Consider the following 21408-nt stretch of genomic DNA (forward strand, 5'->3'; position numbering starts at 1 on the left):
TGTTCTCAGAGCCTTCTTTTTTTTTGGCAAAAATGGCTTCTTCTTTTTTTAGGTACCTCCTGGGAACGCTTGACAATTGTGAAAAAAGCTCTTCGTATTTGCTAAACCAAGTACTGGATGCATCAAAAGCTTTCAGAAACATGAATTGGAACATTTTTCCTACTTAAGCATTACAACAAAATCTGCTTATTTTCGAGGAGGCAAATCTTCAGTAGCCTTTTGTAAGGTTCTTTTTCGCAACAAAGCTATATCCTGTTTTAAGTAACTATAACTTCCTGTTGCTATCTGTTGAATATAATATTCCAGAAATTTTGCAGCTTCAGTACCCTCTTCTAACTCTTCCCTGCAATGAATCCATACTAGCTCAGCCTGCATACAGAATATTTCATCAAGTAATAGTATTCTGCCAAAGCAAGAATTAAGTGAGAGATGTAAGTTCTAAATACCAACATAACGTTGCTTTTGTGATTTTCATGATGCAACATATGCTTCTCCATCTTGCATCTTTTGAAAATTCAAATTTGATGGCCTTAGTATAGGGACAATGAATCAAAACACTCAACAACTAAACTTGCAGCACTGAAACTTGTTAGCCTATGTAATTGAACTGTCCGAATCCAGATACAGAGAACTGGACTACAAAAGTGTGTCAGAATGGTTTTTTCCTTATTCTAGTTGGAAAAAGATACAAAGTAAGAAATTTTGCTGGATAGAAGCAACAGCTTGGGAATACATATTTACATGCTAGGCTGGCTTGGGGAAACAGAAAGGTGACTCCAGTTTTTCTTGCACAATGATCTTCAAAATGCTCGTGCGAGGAAAAGACCTTTGATGCAATACAAATAAGTTTAAAGGAATAGGTTGAAAAGGTTACTGATTTCAGGAAAACACCGTATTTAAGTTCCAAGGTGGAATATTATTGATTCTTCCGCATTGTCTTTGTTATAGATACAGATTCAATTCTTATTTCCAATGAACATCCAAATTTCAGCCATTTTTACTACTAATAGCTTAGTCTATAAACTTTTGGAAATGAAAAGCCTCAGGAACTTTGGGCAAAGACCAGATAGGTTAAATCCTGCTCTTACTTGAAAACACAAATTCATTTAAATAATCTAAAAGTTTACCTCTTATGAAAGTTGTTAAAGTGTGTAACCGTCTCATCTAAAAACATAAGCTTTTTGAAGCACACTTTAATTACTTAATTGTATTCTCAACAAAAATAAGGCTACTTCAATTGCAACGAAATTGCTAATACTCATCAGAAAATAGTAATCAGGTATCAGCAAACAAATGTGCAAACATGTCAATAACAACCATAGTTGACATATACATTAGGCAACTCATATCTAAACATTTTATGGATGCACATTGCATTAATCTCCATATGCTATGATGCCCAATAGAGAATTATCATTTAAGTTATATTCATAACATGTAAAAAATTATAAATTTGTTCATTGAATAAAATAATTTTAGAATGCATAAGTTCAAAGTTGAAGTTAGATATAATTGAAGCACATTCATTTTCATCTGAACTTTAATCATAAGAATTAACTGAATCATTTTGGCTTAAACTTAAGTAAAGCTAAACTTTAGTCATATATAATTTAAGCACCACATACCTAAAGTTATTCAGAAATAAATAAACCTTAGTTATATATTACTGAGATGTCCTCTAAGAAATATCTTTCAGAGCTAAAATTGTTCCATAAGATGGAGCTATGGTGCATAATGAAACTATTGAAGTGTGTGACCATCTCATCTAAAAGTTTAAGTTGTTAGCCCCCAAGCCTAGCTCGAGTGGCAAAAGGTGGAGGATTTGTGGCTTAGGTAGCAGGTTCAAGCCCCACACCATGCAAAGTGAAGCCCAGTATTAAGTGGAGAAGGGTAGAGGGGCAGACCCATCATCCACTGAGTTTAGAAGGTTGTAATTGGTCTAAAGGGTGGGTCAGAGACGGATTTCTCGGTTATCAAAATAAAAAGTTTTAACTTATTAGAGATAGCACACTTTTATTATTTAATTATATTCTCAAAATCATTCCATACCTTTAAAATCAGTCCTTTTTGCACCTGAATGCATATATAATCTTATTTCTATTAGCAAATTAATAGAAAACCTGAAATGTGTTGTAACCTTCTTTGATGATTATGTTCTTGTGTAGGATCAGACATTAGAGTACGAGACAGGTGATTGGAAAAGGACATGAGTCACAGGGATTGTACCTGCTCTCTATCCCAACACTATATGTTGTTTCTTCTGAATTGCTCCATAGTCAATTGGGTTATCCAAGTCTCTTGAAATTGCAAAAGATGGTCCCAAGTTTATCTAGTTTATCTTCGTTAAAATATTAGTCGTGTTAGCTTGGTAAGCACACTTGTGCCTCTTTCCCAAAATGCGTCAATAAACGGACCACCTCTATGTTTGAAATCGTTCATTCAAATATATGGGGTGCAAGTCCTGTGATTTTTCCTTAGGCATTCATTATTTTGTTACTATAATTGATAACTTCAGCACAAGACCTTTAAATGTGTCTTTCTCGGGTATTCTAGTCTACAAAAAGGTTACATATGGCTTTTATCCCTCTATCAATAAGTGCTTGATCTCTACGAATGTTACTTTTCTTGAGGCATCTCCATATTTTTCTCCTAATACGGAAATAGAAGGCCATAGCAATCCTTCTCGTTCAAACTATTCCAACCCCAACTCCATCTCCAGATCTTAAGGTCTATTTCCGACGACCTCAACCTCTTACTGAACTTGCTAATCAAGTTTGGTATTTCCAACTCATATAAAGGTGCACAAAGCAATCTTGGTGACTTATTACCTGCTCCAACAATGTCTTCTCCTTAGAGAGAAGACACTTTTATTATTAAATTCTGTTCTCAACATACCCCCTCACGTGCGGGTGGACGAGTCTGATTTTTCATGGGCCAAGCACATAGAAATTCATTTTGATTGTTTGGGTGGCGGTGATATTTGATCTCAAGACCTCTGCCTGCTCTGATACCATATTGAAGTATGTGACAATTTCATCTAAAAGATTAAGCTATTAGAGAGAGCATACTTTTATTATTTAATTATATTCTCAACATAAACAATTTAGATATCTATTTTGAGTCTACCAAGAAAATAAGGTATGACAGAGAGAGCCAAATAAGGAGGGCTGAAACCAAAAGAATCCTAGAGCGGTTCCATGCGATAAAAACATTATTCAGGATAGAATGATTGTATAACATACTATTATACAAGAGTGAATTGCATTTCTAAGATGCTCAAGATGTTCATAAGATAAATGTTGTCAAAGAACTGATATTAAAACAAATTTAAGATCTTATAAAACTGGACGACACTTTTAGACACAAGTACATTGGGAAATGCCAGAACTTATTACATGTAATAGAGTGCAGGTAGCACATATAGAAGATAAAGTTAGATGCCTTCCCCATGTGTTAAGACCTCCAAAATACACTGGTTTATAGGTTTGACAACACGATAACTAAGATTTTTAAAAGGTGAACTAAAATCGCACGGAAAAAATAGTTTACAATCCCTGAAGTTTTTTGAAATCCATGTAGACTTGGTTAAAAACAGAACACAATCAAACCAAAAGATCTGCATGAGTTATGCCAAACAGTTGAGATTAAACTAGACAATAGATACCATAGAGATGTGTGGGAGATTTAGGAAACCCCTAATTTGTCTTTTAAGACCTAATCAATCAGTATAGGAATGCAATGGACCTGAACAAAACTAATGGATATTGAGAATTCATATAATAACTGACCTCAATGATTTCAGAATTGAAATATAGTTGATTGAATGATGATAAATGCAAGTGTGTAGACATGCACACACATATAAAAGGTTGTGTGAGCATTCATGCGCTGCAGAATATCTTCACTAGGAAAGAAGAGAGAATAAGCAGTTAAAGGAAACACCTAAGAAGCAGGAAACAACATTGCACTCTATACCAAAAGAAATATCTCGAGGAAACTGTAAATAACCCACCACCCCCTCCCCAAATCAATTAACCGGTATGATAAGCTGGCATGAACAACGATTGAGAACAAAGTAAATCAACACAAGCTGCAAAAACTGAGAAAGATCGCATTTAAATATATTTCCATCTGGTTTAGGAAATGACATATTACAAAGGATGAACCAGAACGTCTCCAGACATTCCATTTCAGCTATTCCTAAGCTTGCTTCCACCATACATGGCATTATATGATAGGAATGTGTAGGCATTTCATTGCAACCCAGTAATAGAGCCAATCACTCCATACAACACTAACATATATAAGAAGCAACACGGCGAATATCATCCAAACCAGTTCACTAGTAAAACTAATTAAGCAATAAAATGTATGAATCAACTTGATAAACTAAATCTACCTCGCGGACTAAACATAAGTACATCAACGCGAGAAGAAATTGTCTTGAGAAACAAGACTATGAAACAAAATCTAAAACTCCACCGAAACAGTATCAGAACTTGTAGCATCGAATAGAACATGATCCATCAGCATCTAGTTACCTCTCATTGCATCGACCACCAATCTGTAATGCTCCGCAATCAACTCTAAGCGGTTCACCATCAAGGCAGCTTCGTCATCCTCCAGTTTCTTCCACTTCTTCTCCAACACTTTAGCCTTGTTATTAGCAATCAAACTCATCTTCTCCTTTAAAAAACTTGTTCCATTCGGATACATTGTAGACATGCCAGCCATACTTTCAAATGAAGCAGTCAAATGTGGATATTTGGACTGGAAATCCTGTTGATCACCCTTAACTATATCCTCCTTAACCACCTCTTTTACAACAACATGTTTCTCTTCTTCCTTATGTTTCTCATCATCCTTGGGTTTGCTGACTTTAGCACTTCTCTTAGGTTCAGAACTCTTCTTAACCTCAACAGTAATTTTAGCTGTGCCATTAGTGCTAACTCCATTGCTAGTTCCAGGGGCACCCCAAATCATCTTTGAATGCTCAAAAACTAGAAAATCCAGACCCTTCATGAAAACTGGCTCCTCACCATCTTTCACATTAGTCAAATATTTCTTCTTTAACCTCCTTACCTTTTCACGGAGTTGCTTCTTTGAAACTTCAACCTGCAACTTCCCCCTGATGAATTCATGAAAAACAGACATATCGGCACTAGGTTCCATACCTTTTACCGCCCTGTATTCAGCAATACCTTTGAGTAGAGCAAGCTGGTCGTCATCGCTCCATAGACTGCGAGGAGTAGCAGCTGATTTTTTCTCCTCTTCTTCTGCAATCTTGGGCTTCTTCCACCCTTTCTCTGTCTGGGTATCTTGCTGCCTCTTTGCTGCTGGTTTCGACGGGACAGCAGCGTTAGCAGGAACACTGGGCTTCACGGTGAAGTCCAATGCAGAAGGGGAAGGCAGGGAATGGCCCGATTCCGCTTCCGATTCGGATCCTGACCGATTCTCACTGCCGGACTCAGAAGAAAATTGGAGTTTCTGAGTGATGGGTCTCTTTACAACAGGATGTGCTGTCTTGGGTTCTTCAGTTTCTTCCCCTGATTCTTCTTCTCCTTCTTCCTCCCCGATTGTTGTTCTTCTTCTTCCCGGGATTCTTCAACCTGTTCTTGTTCTTCAGATGAGGATACAGAAGGAGGCTGGTCTACTAAGCGGGATTTGGTTTTGGGGGCCATTGCTTCAGCAAACAAGAAGAGAGCTATTCTGCCGTCAGCGGTATCTATGGTGAGTGTTGAAGCAAAGACAAAAAGATGAAAGCTTTATGTAGGGTTTTTTTTATTTATACAAAATGCCAATGTCTTCATCAATTGTCGCGCCTTCTACAATTGGATAATTACTTTCCCCCATTTGGACATGTGTTCCACGTGAGTTTTATGAGTCACACCAATACCACTACGCACATGTGGAATGGGGATGGTCGGAGGATGACGGAGCAATCACATCTTATTAGTGATTTTTAATCGGAAGAATTCTCCTTTCAAAATGTGATTTGTTGTTTTTAATTAAATCTATGTGAATTTGAAAAAAAATATCGAGCACCAAAAGCGGTGAAGGACTCAAAATAACCCATTCGGTTGAAAAGAGATCCATCACTCAAAAATCAGTTCAAAACCCTATAGAAACTCTAATCTTCTTCTGATACCGAAAACGAAGATGGATCAAAATCCAAATTTGAAGTGGAATCGGGTTATTCCTTGCCTTCCCCTTCTACATCAGACTTCACAGTCAAGCCGAGTGTTCCTGCAAAAGTTGTTGCCCATCGAAACCAACAACAAAGAGGTCGCAAGAGACCTAGAAAGAGAAAGGGAGGAAGAAGTCTGAGATTGTAGAAGAAGTCGTATCAATAAATAGAAATTTTTATAAAATTACTTATCATATTCTTAGATTACGTATATTTTGAATATAAATTTCTATTCCATATTTTTTTTGGTCAATAATGAGATTATTAATTCTTATAGTTCGAACATTGAAGTAAGGATATCATCCGGTTAGGCTGGGACAATTCGATTCATAAAAATGTGGTCACACAGAACTCGGGCTAACTGTAGCTAATGTTAAAGGGTGGGAATAGAGCCCGATGAAAGGACATCCGGCTCATCCCCATACTTTTGTTAGTGTAGTTAACGCGTTAAGTGGTCCAGTTTGGAATTTGTGTTTTTTTTTTAAATTTCTAATAATAGAATTGACATTTACATTTACATTTAATAGAACCAGTTATTGCCAAATTTTAAAAATAAATCAATTTAATATGTCTATATATGTTTAAATAATATTTGCTAACATTTCAAAGTATTGTAGTGTTTGAATCTTGAAAGTAAAATTATATTTGTATGTTACATTTTTTATTCAAATAAGATACATGTTTTGACCTTTTATATGTCAATATATATTTAATTAATATTTGTTACTATCATTTTTCAAGTATTGTATTATTTTGATATTGAAAATAAAATTGAACTTGGTACGTTAATACATGTTTAAGTTATATTTGCTAACAATTTTTTTAAATTATTGTATTGTTTGTATTTTGGAAATAACATTGAATTTTGATATGTATTTGTTGATATTATTTCTAAATTATTTTATTCGAACAAGACAAACAAATATTACTAAAAGGAAATTCAAAAACTCAATGAGCCTTTTATTATGAATAGCTAAATTGTAAAGCCTAATAGAAAAATGACAAAATTATAATATATTTTTTTCTCAAATTTCATAAACTTAAATTAGGAAAAGGAGATTCAGTTTTAAACAACAACAAACATATCTAGTAAAATTTTAGAAGTGAGAGTACACAGTTTTATCCTACCTTACTGTAACACCATGGAAAATTTCTAAGCTAAGACCTGAATCATTCTATAACACTTCGCAACTCTTCTCTTAAAACTTTGAATCGTTTGTCGTAAGTATATGAGCTCGAACCGGGTGATGACATGATGTCATACTTGCTCATGTGTTTTAAGGTTCTTTACCAAGTGTATAAAGTGTATCTAAAGTGATCTAGGGTCATAAGAGACCTCAAACACCAAGCCAAGTTCAAAGCATTCTTGTTGGCTAAGTTCTTGCATGAGTTCATATAAAGGTCAACTTGAAATACTAATACCTCTCAACATATAATGAATTAGGTGGTCTATGACCTATCAAATTAAAGGTCTATGCGTCTTCTTTCCAACGCCACAGAGTTTGCCTTATTTCGAATTCGAAGTAAAAAGTTATGGTCGTTTTACTAGAACAGACTCGGGCTGGGAAATTGGGCAAGGTCACCTGCTCAATCGACGATCAGCCGAATGGGTTGGAGAATTGCCAAATTGTCCTGAAAACCTTAAGTTTCTGTCCATTTGGGTGATCTAAAGTCTCATTAGGCAATCCACCAACTATTTTCGGTGAGGAGACCTCTAGATCATCGTTTTGGCCGATAGGATTCATTAAAATATCATTTTCTTTGATTTTTATGGTCTTCTTACGTTCCTAGAAGGGTATTCTTGACCTTTTACCCTCAAACAACTTCCCTAAGTCCATCTTACAATCTAACAACATCATTATACGTATATCAACTCTCAAAATCTCCAACTCTCATTCTTCCAAAGATCAAGAACTCCAAATAACATCATTATATATTTTTTTTCAAATTTACGTGACATCCAAACATCCCCACGCGCCCAACTATGTGGAGTCATGGAGTCTTCCATGTAAGCCAAAAGGTGTATAAAATTACAAAAGAAAAATGAGTTCAGGGGGTAATAGAGCCTTAGTTTAGTTAAGATGTGTCTTTGAGATTTCGGTCATAGTCTAGGGGGTACGTGTGCCTTATCCCTATTCTTTTCATCTCCATTAGCAATATTATATTCTTAGGGCTCGTTTGGATGCTGATGAGAAAAAGACTTATTTATGTATTAAAAGTAGCGTAAATTTATATGTTGTATAATAGCAATGTATGAAGTGCGTAAACATACAAACTTTTTTCAATTGAAGATTACAAGAATATGTTCTAATTGCTATTTTAGAAATTTTGATTATGTGGTATATGTTCTAATTTTTCCACCTCAATGTACAAACATGAGACCTCAAAGAATGTTGGAATATAGGTTGGTTATGAGTATCCTTCTATTATCAAATATCTAAAACACATGATACAAGATAGTTTTACAATAAGATTTCCTACTTGGCATTTAGATGAATAAGTTGCCAGTAATTTAGGGGAGAAAATAAGCAATGAGAAAAGGAGATAGATTGAAATAAATTATCATTGTCTCATTTGGAGCCCCATTCAAATCTGTGCGAACAAGAGGTTAAAAAAATAAATTATTTGCAAAGTATTGCAAATCAATCGCCAATGCCAATGCATTTACTAATTGTTTGGGACCAATGCTTTGAAACTCGGAGATAATAGATCTATCCTCTATCATTCTCCACTTAAATACCAAACTTGTGACTCCCTCTACCTTTGTCACTTGAACAAAGCCATGGGAGCCAGAAATAAAATCAATATATTGCCAAAGCTTGAAATTCTTCACCTTTACATAGTAAAACAAAGCAGAAGGACATAGACCTTATTACTACCTCATGGAGGTGCAATCTTTTCCAATATCAATCAGCCGAAAGATTAAACGCTTATACAGAAGGGACGTCCTTAGAAATGCTATATGCCAATCCTAATACTAACAAATTCATATTTACAGAAATATCGAATGAGGAGTAGACAATTACAACACAAAGGATATGACAGTTTAGTAGATAATGAAACATACGTAATCTAGTAAATGTTGTTAAGGCAGAAGTAGTTGGGCTTGCAAAGCGGATGGTGCACAGCTTGGTTTTGGAAGATATGACACTAAAAGATTGTACCAAGTTGAGTGTCCAACAAAGAAACTAGACACAAAATGGATTAGAAACATATGAATTAGCAATCATGCATCTTGACGAGAAAAAGAAGCTGAAACTAGAAGAATAAAAAGCTGCAACTATACGAATCTGGTCTAACTTCCAATATATACTAAAAATAATTTAACAAATATTTAGGAGATTTCAGTACAATTACCATCTCGATATTTGGATTGTTATAGACAAAGGTGACTACAGACAGTGAGAGGTTGTGATTTAACTCCGTGGATCGTTGTAGTAGACCATGCAATAGCTACTATGGCATCTATACTATAGCCATTCTTCCTACCGCTAGTGCTAGGGCTCTAAGAGAGCATTGAAGCGAATGTCTATTCCCTCTATCTCGAAGAGCATGTGTTCGCTAACTGGGGCGTAGGAGGCACACCTTAGGCCTCATATAGTCGTTGACTATTATCCAAGCCATATTAGCTCCAAAGTACTCTGACACCTACGCATAAAAACAGCAAAGTTATGACGCATCAGCCCTCTTTACATTAGTTTCATGGAAACTCAGTTTTACAAATAGACAAACCTAAACAATCAGCTATGGGCTTGAGCTCTCGTCATCTGAACTAGAATAGTGCATCTGTCGCTCCTGGATTGCAGGAAATAGTTGTTTACTCATGTCTGGCAAAGACTCAGGACTGGATTCTTGGGAAGGAGATGTTAATGTCCCTTTTTTAGGAGTCTTCACTGGTAACTTCGTTGAGTTTCTCACCACTGTACATGCCTTGTCCAACATAATCAAGAAATCACTAACAACTGAAAAGAGACGCAAGCCTTCGTCCTTCCCTGAATTTCCATGGAAGTAATCTCCTGTGCTCTTAACCAAAGACATTATCTTTTTCTCTTCTTCTAGTATGCAAGTCATCTCCTGTTCTGCATGTTGGATAAAATTTGTGAGTGTATCACGGAACTTACTTTCATCCTCCAAACTTCTCATATCAGTGTCCAGAAACTCTTTAGTTTTCACTAGTGAGTGACTAAGCTTCATGACAGCTGCACTTAAGCTCTCGCCATCAATAAGTGAAGCTTTTCTTACATTCTCAAGCTCGTTGCTTAAACCAGAAACCATCTGAAGACCAAGGTTACGGTGATAATCTGCCGACTCCTGAGCAGGATCCTCTACAAGATCTTCTGTCTGCACACTGGTAGTGCTTTGGTTCTCTCTTAATTTACGTGCTGCTCTTAATCCTTCAGATCGAATAATTTCCTGAACTACAAAGTTCAAGAGTGTTGTCTTGCCATCAGCTCCTTTCACATCTGAGAGTTTCAACAGTGTGTCAAGCTTGAATGCCTGCGCACCACCACGGAAGGTGCCATCGTTCATGCGGTTTCCAGTTTTTAGAACTGCTTCAAGAAGTTTCAGGAAGAGTCTGCTGTTTCTTAGTTCCTTAGATGCGACCTGCAAGTCACAATGATGAGTAAAAAGTTCTTCTATATTATCACGAAAGGTAGAGAGTTACTAAAATTTCCCAAGGATGGCTATAATTCCCTTGGCATCACTAGCCAATACACATCTTCATACCGGTAGTTCAGGGTAGAAAGATTTTAAATAATCTTCTGGCACTATCAAAATTCAAAATCAGGTGATACTGCATATCCAACTGTTTAACGTTCAGCTTTAGTATTTCACGCAAAGTGAAATGACCCCCTTCAATTGAAAAACTCCGTATGTTAATATAAAAAATGAGAAACCAAGAATCTAAGAAGAAAAATCGGGTGAGTCCAACTAACTGTTATATTTCTGTTGATTATAAATTACACGAAGAAATGGTCCCCTCCCCTTCACTAAGAAAAGTCTAATGTCTACATACTTTTTGCCACTAATAATCTAAAAGAACAGTTGATTTCCTTTATTTGTTTTCTTATTGTTCTCACTTTTTAACAAAGGGGATGATACTCCAGAGATGATATCTCAGTCACATGATGTACACCACATATATGTTACTCCCCCTGTCCCATTTTATGTGGCACACTTTCCTTTTTTGTTTGTTCCATAAAGAATAATACCTTTCTATAATTAGAATTAATGTAATCTATAAACTTCTCATTTTACCCTTAATGAGACGGTTTCTAGACATATAAATGCCTGACTTGTTTTAGATCACAAATTTCAAAATCTTCCTTTCTAAACTCTTCACCCAGATAAACACCGTTATTTGCTTTCTTTTCTTATCTGAGTTCATGTATGAATAGTTGGCAAACCACCAAGCACAGAATCGACAGTTAAAAACTGAGACCAAAGCAGAATAACAAAAAAATTTCACCCTACACTGCAACCATCAAATTATAAAAAAAAATTACACTTTACCTCTAAGGTCGCAAAGGACTCTTTAATGGAAGAAATTTCTTCCTGAAGAGAACACATGAGCAGCAATGCTTCCATCCGTTTGAAGGCAAATGGAATTGCAACCATGGACTTAAGAAAACGTTCAGCAGGACCGAGCTGAGAAATGTCTCCAGCAAATAATCTGAGTTTTAGTTCTTCTTCCGTTGTTGGTGCCATCTTCAAGAGAGTTCTTATGAGTTCAGGAGGCAGCTCATTACCTGATAAGAGACTTAAGTAATTAGATAGACGTCAAATTTTTCACGACTTAATATTAATAGCAGTTAAGATCAATTGTGTGTGGCAAGGTACATGACAATAAAGGAATTTTTATCATCGTGAAACTTCAATGTTTTCCTTGGGATTGTTTGCATCTTTTAAAAATCAGCGAATCAAATAAGTACCATACCAAATGTAAATGACTGAAGTAATACCATAGTTTTCCAATTAATTTCATGCTCTACAAACTTTGCTTTTTTTTTTTTGCAAGCTGAAGTAGGAGTCTAGGACATGCTTTTCAATGTATCCAGTTGTAACAAAATAAGCATATGCTATCATTCAAAGATTACATTTTCTTCTAACTGGTCCTCTCATCCCTTTAAGCTTTTGCGATTGGTATCTAGGTGATCGTTGACATGTTGCAACACAGACAATGAAAATTTTAGATGGGACTTTTTCTTTCCCTTAAACACAAGAGTAAATACAGCATGTGCAGATGTCATGATGCCGATTTAATTCAAAAGAATGTTCACTTTTCCAGGAGAATGTCATTATAAATGAACATGTATCACATTTACGTTAAAATATAAAAGGTTGAAACAAAGGGGTGTTTCAATGTTATATGGAAGCGAATGTTGGGTTGCTAAGGTCCAAAATATCCACAATCTGAGCATTGTAGAAATGCAATTGTACAAAATTTGAAAAGATCAAAATAAACAGATCTGACAGAGAGTGCAAGTATCACATGTAGAGGATAAAATTAAAAAAGGTCGACTGAGATGGTTTAGCATGTCATACATAGGCTCCCAAATGTACCGTTCACAGGTGAAAAAATATGATAAATTCAGGCTCCAAAAGAGAACAAGGTAAGCCTAAAACCATATGTAGGAAAGTTAGCCCTAGATTTTCTTGAAATCAATGAGGACGTAGCTAAGAATAGAACAAAATGAAGCAAATGATTTATATAGGTGATACCAACTAGTCAGGATTATGCTAACTTATTGATGTTATACTACTCAGGTGAGATGTTTGCCAAGAGCCTATTAGTTTTGTTAGAGACATATATATCAACGTAGGGATCAATGTGAGATGGGCAGTATTCTTGTATTAGATAATCCAAAAATTGTCCTTTTAGATAAAATATTTAGTACTGGAATGAAATGGACCAAATCAAATGGAATTTCTAAAAGGATTCATACAGCCACTATAGGGAGAGAGAGAGAGAGAGATTTACCCTCCTCGAGAGCATCATAAACTTCTTCTGTTGTCACATTTAAGGCTTTGAGAAGAATTGCTAGATTTTGTGATTTCTTAGGATCAATAATCTGAATATACTGTGAGGTTTGATCAAAGGATGAGGAAGCTTTTCTTCGATCATCTTTCCCTTGGTCTCCTGGTATATATCCAAATAAAGAATCCATCATCTCCTCATTAAACCTGTAATAAAATTCAGCAATCAGAATGGTAAAAGCAGAAACAGTTAAACTCTCGCACGAGCAAAGTAAATAGAAAAACCAGTGCAAAGCTTACTGGAACGAGCCGGCTTTTATTTCATGCCAAACCATAGAGTGATCAGGGTTAGCAAGAACCTTGTCCCAAAAGAATGGTTTTAATTTTGTTTTTGGAGCATCAGATTCACCCAATGAGCCACTTCCCCTGGCCTCAGAAGAACGTCCTCTCTGATGTGCTCCAAGAGGTAAAGGCTTTGGCAAATTACCAGGTTTTGGTGGATTAGGAGGGCGAGATTTTGGAGGTGGAGGTGGGCTCGGAGCAGGTGGTTTAGGAGGAGGAGGAGGTGGAGGACCAGGAGGCAGAGGTGGAGGTGGAGGTGGAGGTGCAGATTTTCCTGGAGGAAGCGGTAATGGTGCATGAGCATTGGCATTCATCTCAGATTTTGACAGTTCCACGTCTGCTTCGGAAGAATTATGAGGATCAGCATTATTTACAGCAGATGCACTCTTGACATTTAGAGAAGAACCTGACAACACAAATCATACAAATTGCTGAAATGTAATAAAAAAGAAAGATACAATGAGATTAATTAACCATCATGATAAATAGCAGCAAATAGACACCTGCATTAGAATTCAGAGGGGATTTCCCATCCCTTTGCCCATCATCTGGAGCTACTTCTTTCTTCTTATTCTTAACACACAATATCAACAGAGCTAAAAAGGCAATTCCTGCAACAGAACATCCAGCCACTGCAGCAATTAAATAATTTCGATGCTGCTGATTATTTCCCTGAGAATTAGGACCATTTTGCGGTTTATCTGGAGGATTAGCAGGTAAAAGTGTTGAATTTGGACGCTTTGCAGGAGGTTTTATAACTGGAGAAGGAGGCTGCACAGTTGGAGGAGAGCTAGTGGGCACTTCAATAGAAGGAACTGGAGCATAAACTGGTGATACAGTTGCAGGACCTGGAGACGGAGCGAGCATTTGAACTGCTGCAGGACCTGGAGAGGGAGCGGGAGACAGAACAGTTGCAGGGCCTGGAGATGGAGCGGTAGACGGAACAGTTGCAGGGTGAGATGGTGCTAGGGATGGAACTGGAGCATGTTTTTTTGGCAAAAATGATTTCTTTCTTTTTCTTAGAGCTTTTTTTTTGGGCAAAAATGGATTCTTTCTTTTTCTTAGGTACCTCCTGGGAACACTTGACAATTGTGAAAAAAGCTCTTCGTACTTGCTAAACCAAGTACTAGATGCATCGTCACTATCAGAAATATGAATTGGAACATTTTTCCTTCTTAAGCACTGCAACAAAATCTGCTTCTCTCGGGGAGGCAAATCTTCAATAGCCTTTTGTAACGTTCTTTTTCTCAACAAAGCTATATCCTGTTTTAAGTAACTGTAACTTCCTGTTGCTGTCTGTTGAATATAATATTCCAGAAACTTTGCAGCTTCGGTACCCTCTTCTAACTCTTCCCTGCAATGAATCCATACCTGCTCGGCCTGCATACAGAAGATCATCAAGTTTTAGTATTCTGACAAGGCAAGAATTAAGTGAGAAGTGAATTCTAAATACGAATATAAAGTTGTTTTGTTTCACTATTATGCAACAGACGCTTCTCCATCTTGCATCTTTTGAAAATTCAAATTTGATGGCTACATTATATGTACAATAAATCAAAACATTCAACAACTAAACTGGCAGCATTGAAACTTGTTAGCTTATGTAATTAACTGTCCAAATCCAGATAAAGAAAACTGGACTACAAAAGCGTGTCAGAATTTTTTCCGCTTATTCCAGTTGGAATAAGATACAAAGCAAGAGATTTTGCTAGATAAAAGCAACAGCTTGGGAATACAGATTTACATGCTAGGCTGGTTTGGGGAAACAGAAAGGTGACTCCAGTTTTCTTGCACAATGATCTTCAAAATGCCCGTGCGAGGAAAACACCTTTGATGCATGTTAAAGAATGACAAAAGTCTCACATCGGTGGTTAATGAGATGGGTGGACTCCTTATAAGGTTTGGACAATCCTCCTCCCTTTGAACTAGCTTTTGGGGTGTGAGTTAGGCCCAAGACCTAATTTAACATGGTATCAGAGCAGGGTCCGTCTCACCCGATGTTGGGGCCCCCAAAATCAAAATTGCCCACGCACCAGATGCTAAGCACTGGGCGTGAGGTGGGGTGTTAAAGAATGACAAAAGTCTCACATCGGTGGTTAATGAGATGGGTGGACTCCTTATAAGGTTTGGACAATCCTCCTCCCTTTGAGCTAGCTTTTGGGGTGTGAGTTAGGTCTCTATAAATAGGGTCTCAATGTAATTATTTAGATACACAATTCAATATTATTTTTCCCATATATTTCTCACATGGTATCAGAGCATTGGTGAGAAACTTCAAGTCACCGTGTCAAATTCCGGCGACGACGGTTGGGACTGATTTGTGTCATCTTTCGTTCTGAAGGTGTTGTGCGAAAGACAACACCATCACGAGGCTCGGGAAGCTCAGGCGACCAAACCCCAAGAATTTCCACCGGAAAACAACCCCCCACGCGCCCCCACGCGCCGTTCGGAGGTGGAAGTTTTCCGGCGAGATCTGTTCACGCGCCGGCGCGTGAACACTGCTCCGGTCATTTTTTTTCGAGCTGTTTTCTTCTGTTGGGGTCGCCCAGTATTTCCGACCAGAACCCATTCAGTTTTCTCTAGATTCGATCACCGGAATTAGGGTTCCGGTGATTTTCAGGCAGTTTCCGGCGAAAGCAGACCACTGCAGGGCAGTTTCCGGCAAGTTCCCTGTAAAATCAGAATTTTCAGGCCACTGTGGGCAGATTCCGGCAGCTTCCAATATTTTCAGACCACTATAGCAGTTTCTGTCAGTTTCCAGCATACATACCAGTCTATGGAGAATCGACGAAGGAGAGAACATTTTGGAAAATTTCGATCCAAGTGTAGTCATTGTCATAAACCTGGGCACACTCGTGACGTATGTTATATTTTGCATGGTCCACCACCCAGTTATGATCCTATTGTTCTAAAGGAATATAATGAGCTTCTTCGAAATCGTGCAAGTAAACAACGTTTTGGAAAACCTCGATCCAAGTGTAGTCATTGTCATAAACCTGGACATACTCGTGACATATGTTATATTTTGCATGGTTCACCACCCAGTTATGATCCTATTGTTCTAAAGGAATATAAAGAGTTCCTTCGGTATCGTGCAAATAAACAAACGTCTCCACAAGTAGTTTCGGTTGCACAACCTGATGTTTCTGTTGTGGGTAATTCATTTACTTGTGTGTCACAGTCTAGCACTCTTGGATCATGGGTCATAGACTCAGGGGCTTCTGATCATATCTCTGGTAATAAATCACTATTGTCAGATATTGTTTATTCACAATCTCTTCCAGCTATTACTTTAGCCAATGGGATCCAAACAAAACCAAAAAGGGTTGGAAAAGCCAAACCCGTATCTTCTGTCACCCTAGACTCTGTTCTTTATGTCCCTGGTTCTCCTTTTAATCTAGCATCGGTTAGTCGTTTGACGAAAGCCCTACATTGTAGCATAACCTTTTTTGATGATTTTTTTCTCATGCAGGACCGCAGTACGGGACAGATGATTGGAACAGGACATGAATCACAAGGCCTTTACTATCTTACCTCTTCAAATTCCTTAACAGCATGCTCCATTACAGATTCCCCAGATCTAATTCACAAACGTTTGGGACATCCAAGTCTATCCAAACTGCAAAAGATGGTGCCTAGTTTGTCTAGTTTATCCACATTAGATTGTGAGTCGTGTCAACTTGGGAAACACACTCGTGCTACATTTTCACGTAGTACTGAGGGTCGTTCAGAGTCTATTTTTTCATTAGTTCATTCTGATATTTGGGGTCCTAGTAGAGTCAGTTCCACCTTAGGATTTCGTTATTTTGTTAGTTTCATTGATGATTATTCGAGATGCACTTGGGTTTTCTTAATGAAAGATCGTTCTGAGTTATTTTCTATATTCAAAAGTTTCTTTGCTGAAATACAAAATCAGTTTGGTGTTTCTATTCGTACTTTTCGTAGTGATAATGCCTTAGAATACTTATCATCCCAGTTTCAGGAGTTTATGTCTCATCAAGGAATTATTCACCAAACATCTTGTCCATACACTCCTCAGCAAAATGGTGTAGCAGAAAGAAAGAATAGGCATCTCATTGAGACTGCTCGCACTCTCCTCATTGAATCCCATGTTCCACTGCGTTTTTGGGGTGATGCAGTCCTTTCATCTTGTTATTTAATAAATAGAATGCCGTCTTCTTCTATTCAGAATCAGGTTCCACATTCCATACTATTTCCTCAGTCACATCTCTATCCTATCCCCCCTCGTGTCTTTGGGAGCACATGTTTTGTTCATAATTTAGCCCCAGGGAAAGATAAATTAGCTCCTCGTGCCCTTAAATGTGTCTTTCTTGGTTACTCTCGAGTTCAAAAAGGGTATCGTTGTTATTCACATGATCTTCATCGATACCTTATGTCCGCTGATGTTACGTTTTTTGAGTCTCAACCTTACTATACATCTTCTGATCATCCTGATGTATCTATGGTCTTACCCATACCTCAGGTTTTACCTGTGCCAACCTTTGAGGAATCTACGATTACTTCTACATCTCCAGTTGTAGTGCCACCACTACGAACTTATCATCGCCGTCCACGTCCAACCCTAGTCCCAGATGATTCATGTCATGCGCCGGACCCTGCTCCTACTGCGGACTTGCCTCCTCCTAGCCAACCGCTTGCCCTTCAAAAAGGTATACAATCCACTCGAAATACTAACCCACATTATACCTTCTTAAGTTATCATCGTCTATCATCACCCCATTATGCATTTGTGTCGTCTTTGTCCTCTATTTCCATTCCTAAGACTACAGGTGAAGCACTTTCTCATTCTGGATGGAGGCAGGCTATGGTTGATGAAATGTCTGCTTTACATAAGAGTGGTACTTGGGAGCTTGTCTCCCTTCCTGCAGGTAAATCTACTGTTGGTTGTCGTTGGGTTTATGCAGTCAAAATTGGTCCAGACGGTCAGGTTGATCGACTTAAGGCTCGCCTTGTTGCCAAAGGGTATACTCAGATATTTGGGCTAGATTATAGTGACACTTTCGCTCCTGTGGCTAAAATAGCATCTGTTCGTCTTTTTCTATCTATGGCTGCCATTCGTCATTGGCCTCTTCATCAGTTGGACATTAAGAATGCTTTTCTGCATGGTGATCTTGAGGAAGAAGTCTATATGGAGCAACCACCTGGTTTTGTTGCTCAGGGGGAGTCTAGTAGCCTTGTATGTCGATTGCGTAGGTCACTCTATGGTCTAAAACAGTCTCCTCGAGCTTGGTTTGGGAAGTTCAGCACAGTAATTCAGGAGTTTGGCATGACTCGTAGTGGAGCTGATCACTTTGTGTTTTATCGTCATTCTGCACCAAGTCTATATATCTATTTGGTTGTTTACGTTGATGATATTGTTATCACTGGTAATGATCAAGATGGTATCACCAATTTGAAGCAACATCTCTTTAAGCACTTCCAGACTAAAGACCTTGGCAGATTGAAGTATTTTCTAGGTATTGAGGTTGCTCAGTCGAGATCAGGTATTGTTATTTCTCAACGCAAGTATGCCTTAGACATTCTTGAGGAGACAGGAATGATGGGATGTAGACCTATTGACACTCCTATGGATCCAAATGTTAAGCTCCTTCCAGGACAGGGGGAGCCACTTAGTAATCCTGAAAGGTATAGACGGCTTGTTGGAAAGTTGAATTATCTCACAGTGACTAGACCTGACATCTCTTTTCCTGTAAGTGTTGTAAGTCAGTTTATGACTTCCCCGTGTGATAGTCATTGGGAAGCAGTTGTTCGTATTCTGCGATATATAAAGTCAGCTCCCGGTAAAGGACTACTCTTTGAGGATCAAGGCCATGAGCATATCATTGGATATACAGACGCTGATTGGGCAGGATCACCCTCTGACAGACGTTCGACATCCGGATATTGCGTTTTAGTAGGAGGTAATTTGGTGTCGTGGAAGAGTAAGAAACAGAATGTGGTTGCTCGATCTAGTGCAGAATCAGAATATCGAGCAATGGCGACAGCAACTTGTGAGCTAGCTTTTGGGGTGTGAGTTAGGCCTAAGACCTAATTTAACAATGCAATACATGTATGTTTAAAGGAATAGGTTGAAAAGGTTATTGATTTCAGGAAAACAACAGTATTTTAGTTCCAAGGTGGATTATAAGAGATCCTTTCGCATTGTCTTTGTTATAAATACAGATTTAATTCTTGTTTCCTATGAACCTCCAAATATCAGCCATTTTTACAACTAACAGTCTTATGTTGCTCGGACTCTTCAAAAATGTCAACGGGTGTGTGTTGGATTCTCCAAAAGTAGGGTATTTTTGGAGAATCAGTAGTATAGATAATTTTTTCTCACCGCGCACTTGCATTACCACCTGAACTGCTTCTTTACACTTTGAACTCCCTGAGCAAAAATCCTGGGTCCACCACTACCGACATGGGTGCGGCATCGAAAGTGAAGAGTCCGCACAACTTAGATAACAACTAAGTCTCTGAACTTTTGGAAATGAAAAACCTTAAAAACTTTGGCATAGACTCCTAAGCCCATATTTGTTGGTTGTGGGCAAAGACCAAATTGGTTAAATCCCACTCATAATCGAAAACACAAATTCATTTACATAATCCAAAAGTTAACCTCTTATGAAAGTTGTTGAAGACTGTGATCATCTCATCTAAAACCTTAGCTGTTAGAAAGAGAACACATTTTTATTATTTAATTGTATTTTCAACATGCCCCTACCACGTGCAAGCCTGATACTTTTTCATGGTCCAAACACATGAAAATTCCTTTTGATAATGGGGTTGCTGTGAGATTTGATTACTAGGACGTCTGCCTACTCTGATACCATATCGAAAGTGTATGACCATCTAATCTAAAAACTTAAGCTTTTAGAAATAGCTACTTCAAATTTCAACGAAATTGCTTAACTCATCAGAAAATAGTAATTAGCTATCAGCAGACAAATGCATAGAACATATACATCAAGCAACTCATATCTAAACACATTTTATGAATGCACATTACATTCATCTCCATATGAATATAAGTGAAATGAAATCCATACCGTGTCTTCGTCTATCACAGGACCCTGCCAAAGACCAGCTAAGTCTAAATTGCTTCCAGGAAACGTCCTTTTCCCTTCTGAATCTCTTGCTGCCCAAAGACAAATCAAAGCAACAAAACCAAACACATAGGCAACCCTTCCCATTATAATATTGATCATCCCATTTTCTGACCTTCTTTTAATTGCATTTGGCATGTATTCAACAACCCCCTTTTTTTTTTTCAAGAAACACCCAATGCAATCCAAGAAACAACCATAAAACCTTCTATTTTTAATCCAATTCAAAGAATTCTCAGCTAAAAGAGAGAATTGAAATATATATACAAATGTATATTACAATACAAATGTATATATATAAATCAGATGGATTGTGGCCCCTATAAACACTAAAAGATTCAATTTTTACACCTAAAATGTATATGTATGCACATAAAAATTGTATCTTTAGCTATTAAAATGCAAAATTTTGGTTTCTTTTGTAACAAATAGTGAGAGAAAAAAAGAATGATTTAGCAAAGGTTCAAGAAAGAGATGAATTCTATGTATGATCAAGAATTCTATTTCAAGGGGTTCCCTCAAGTTTTATTTAGAAAAACTCTCAGATTTTCTACTTTTTTGGGTCAAATTCTAAGTTGGGATTTTTGTTTGTTGGAATATTTCATTTTTTTTCGGAGGCAAATTTTTTTAATACATATTTATAGGAAAAACGTGCAGAGAACAAAGTTGAGATAAGAGAGGGGGCAGAACACCTGATTTGAAATTTGGCCTTTTTAAAATTTTATCTTGAACTTAAAGAAACGTTTTATTTTTCCTTTCATATTTTTATTTTACTTAAAAAAAAAAGTTTTG

At 37.4% G+C, this 21408-nt stretch overlaps 1 protein-coding gene and 2 pseudogenes across 2 annotated transcripts in view; all 3 read right to left on the reverse strand.

The window, feature by feature from the left end:
* Window positions 1-154, reverse strand: part of LOC125817712 (formin-like protein 5) — a 67624-nt pseudogene extending 67470 nt beyond the window's left edge.
* The window catches only part of LOC125817746 (formin-like protein 3), a 62479-nt gene extending 41706 nt beyond the window's left edge, over window positions 1-20773 (reverse strand). For both annotated transcript variants that reach the window (XM_049497293.1, XM_049497295.1), the window contains exons 1-6: window positions 20560-20773; window positions 14011-14887; window positions 13466-13913; window positions 13170-13372; window positions 11702-11937; window positions 9920-10792 (exon numbers count right to left, since the gene is read on the reverse strand). In XM_049497293.1, the coding sequence (XP_049353250.1) occupies window positions 9932-10792; window positions 11702-11937; window positions 13170-13372; window positions 13466-13913; window positions 14011-14887; window positions 20560-20754 (2820 nt within the window). In that variant the 5' untranslated portion in view covers window positions 20755-20773 and the 3' untranslated portion in view covers window positions 9920-9931. The remainder of the gene's footprint in view (window positions 1-9919; window positions 10793-11701; window positions 11938-13169; window positions 13373-13465; window positions 13914-14010; window positions 14888-20559) is intronic.
* Window positions 228-5740, reverse strand: LOC125817749 (STOREKEEPER protein-like; annotated as a pseudogene).
* Window positions 20774-21408: the final 635 nt, after the last annotated feature.

The sequence above is a fragment of the Solanum verrucosum genome, unplaced genomic scaffold (genome assembly GCF_900185275.1).
Source record: "Solanum verrucosum unplaced genomic scaffold, falcon-dt-bn FXZP01000280.1, whole genome shotgun sequence".
Classification (NCBI taxonomy): Eukaryota; Viridiplantae; Streptophyta; class Magnoliopsida; order Solanales; family Solanaceae; genus Solanum; species Solanum verrucosum.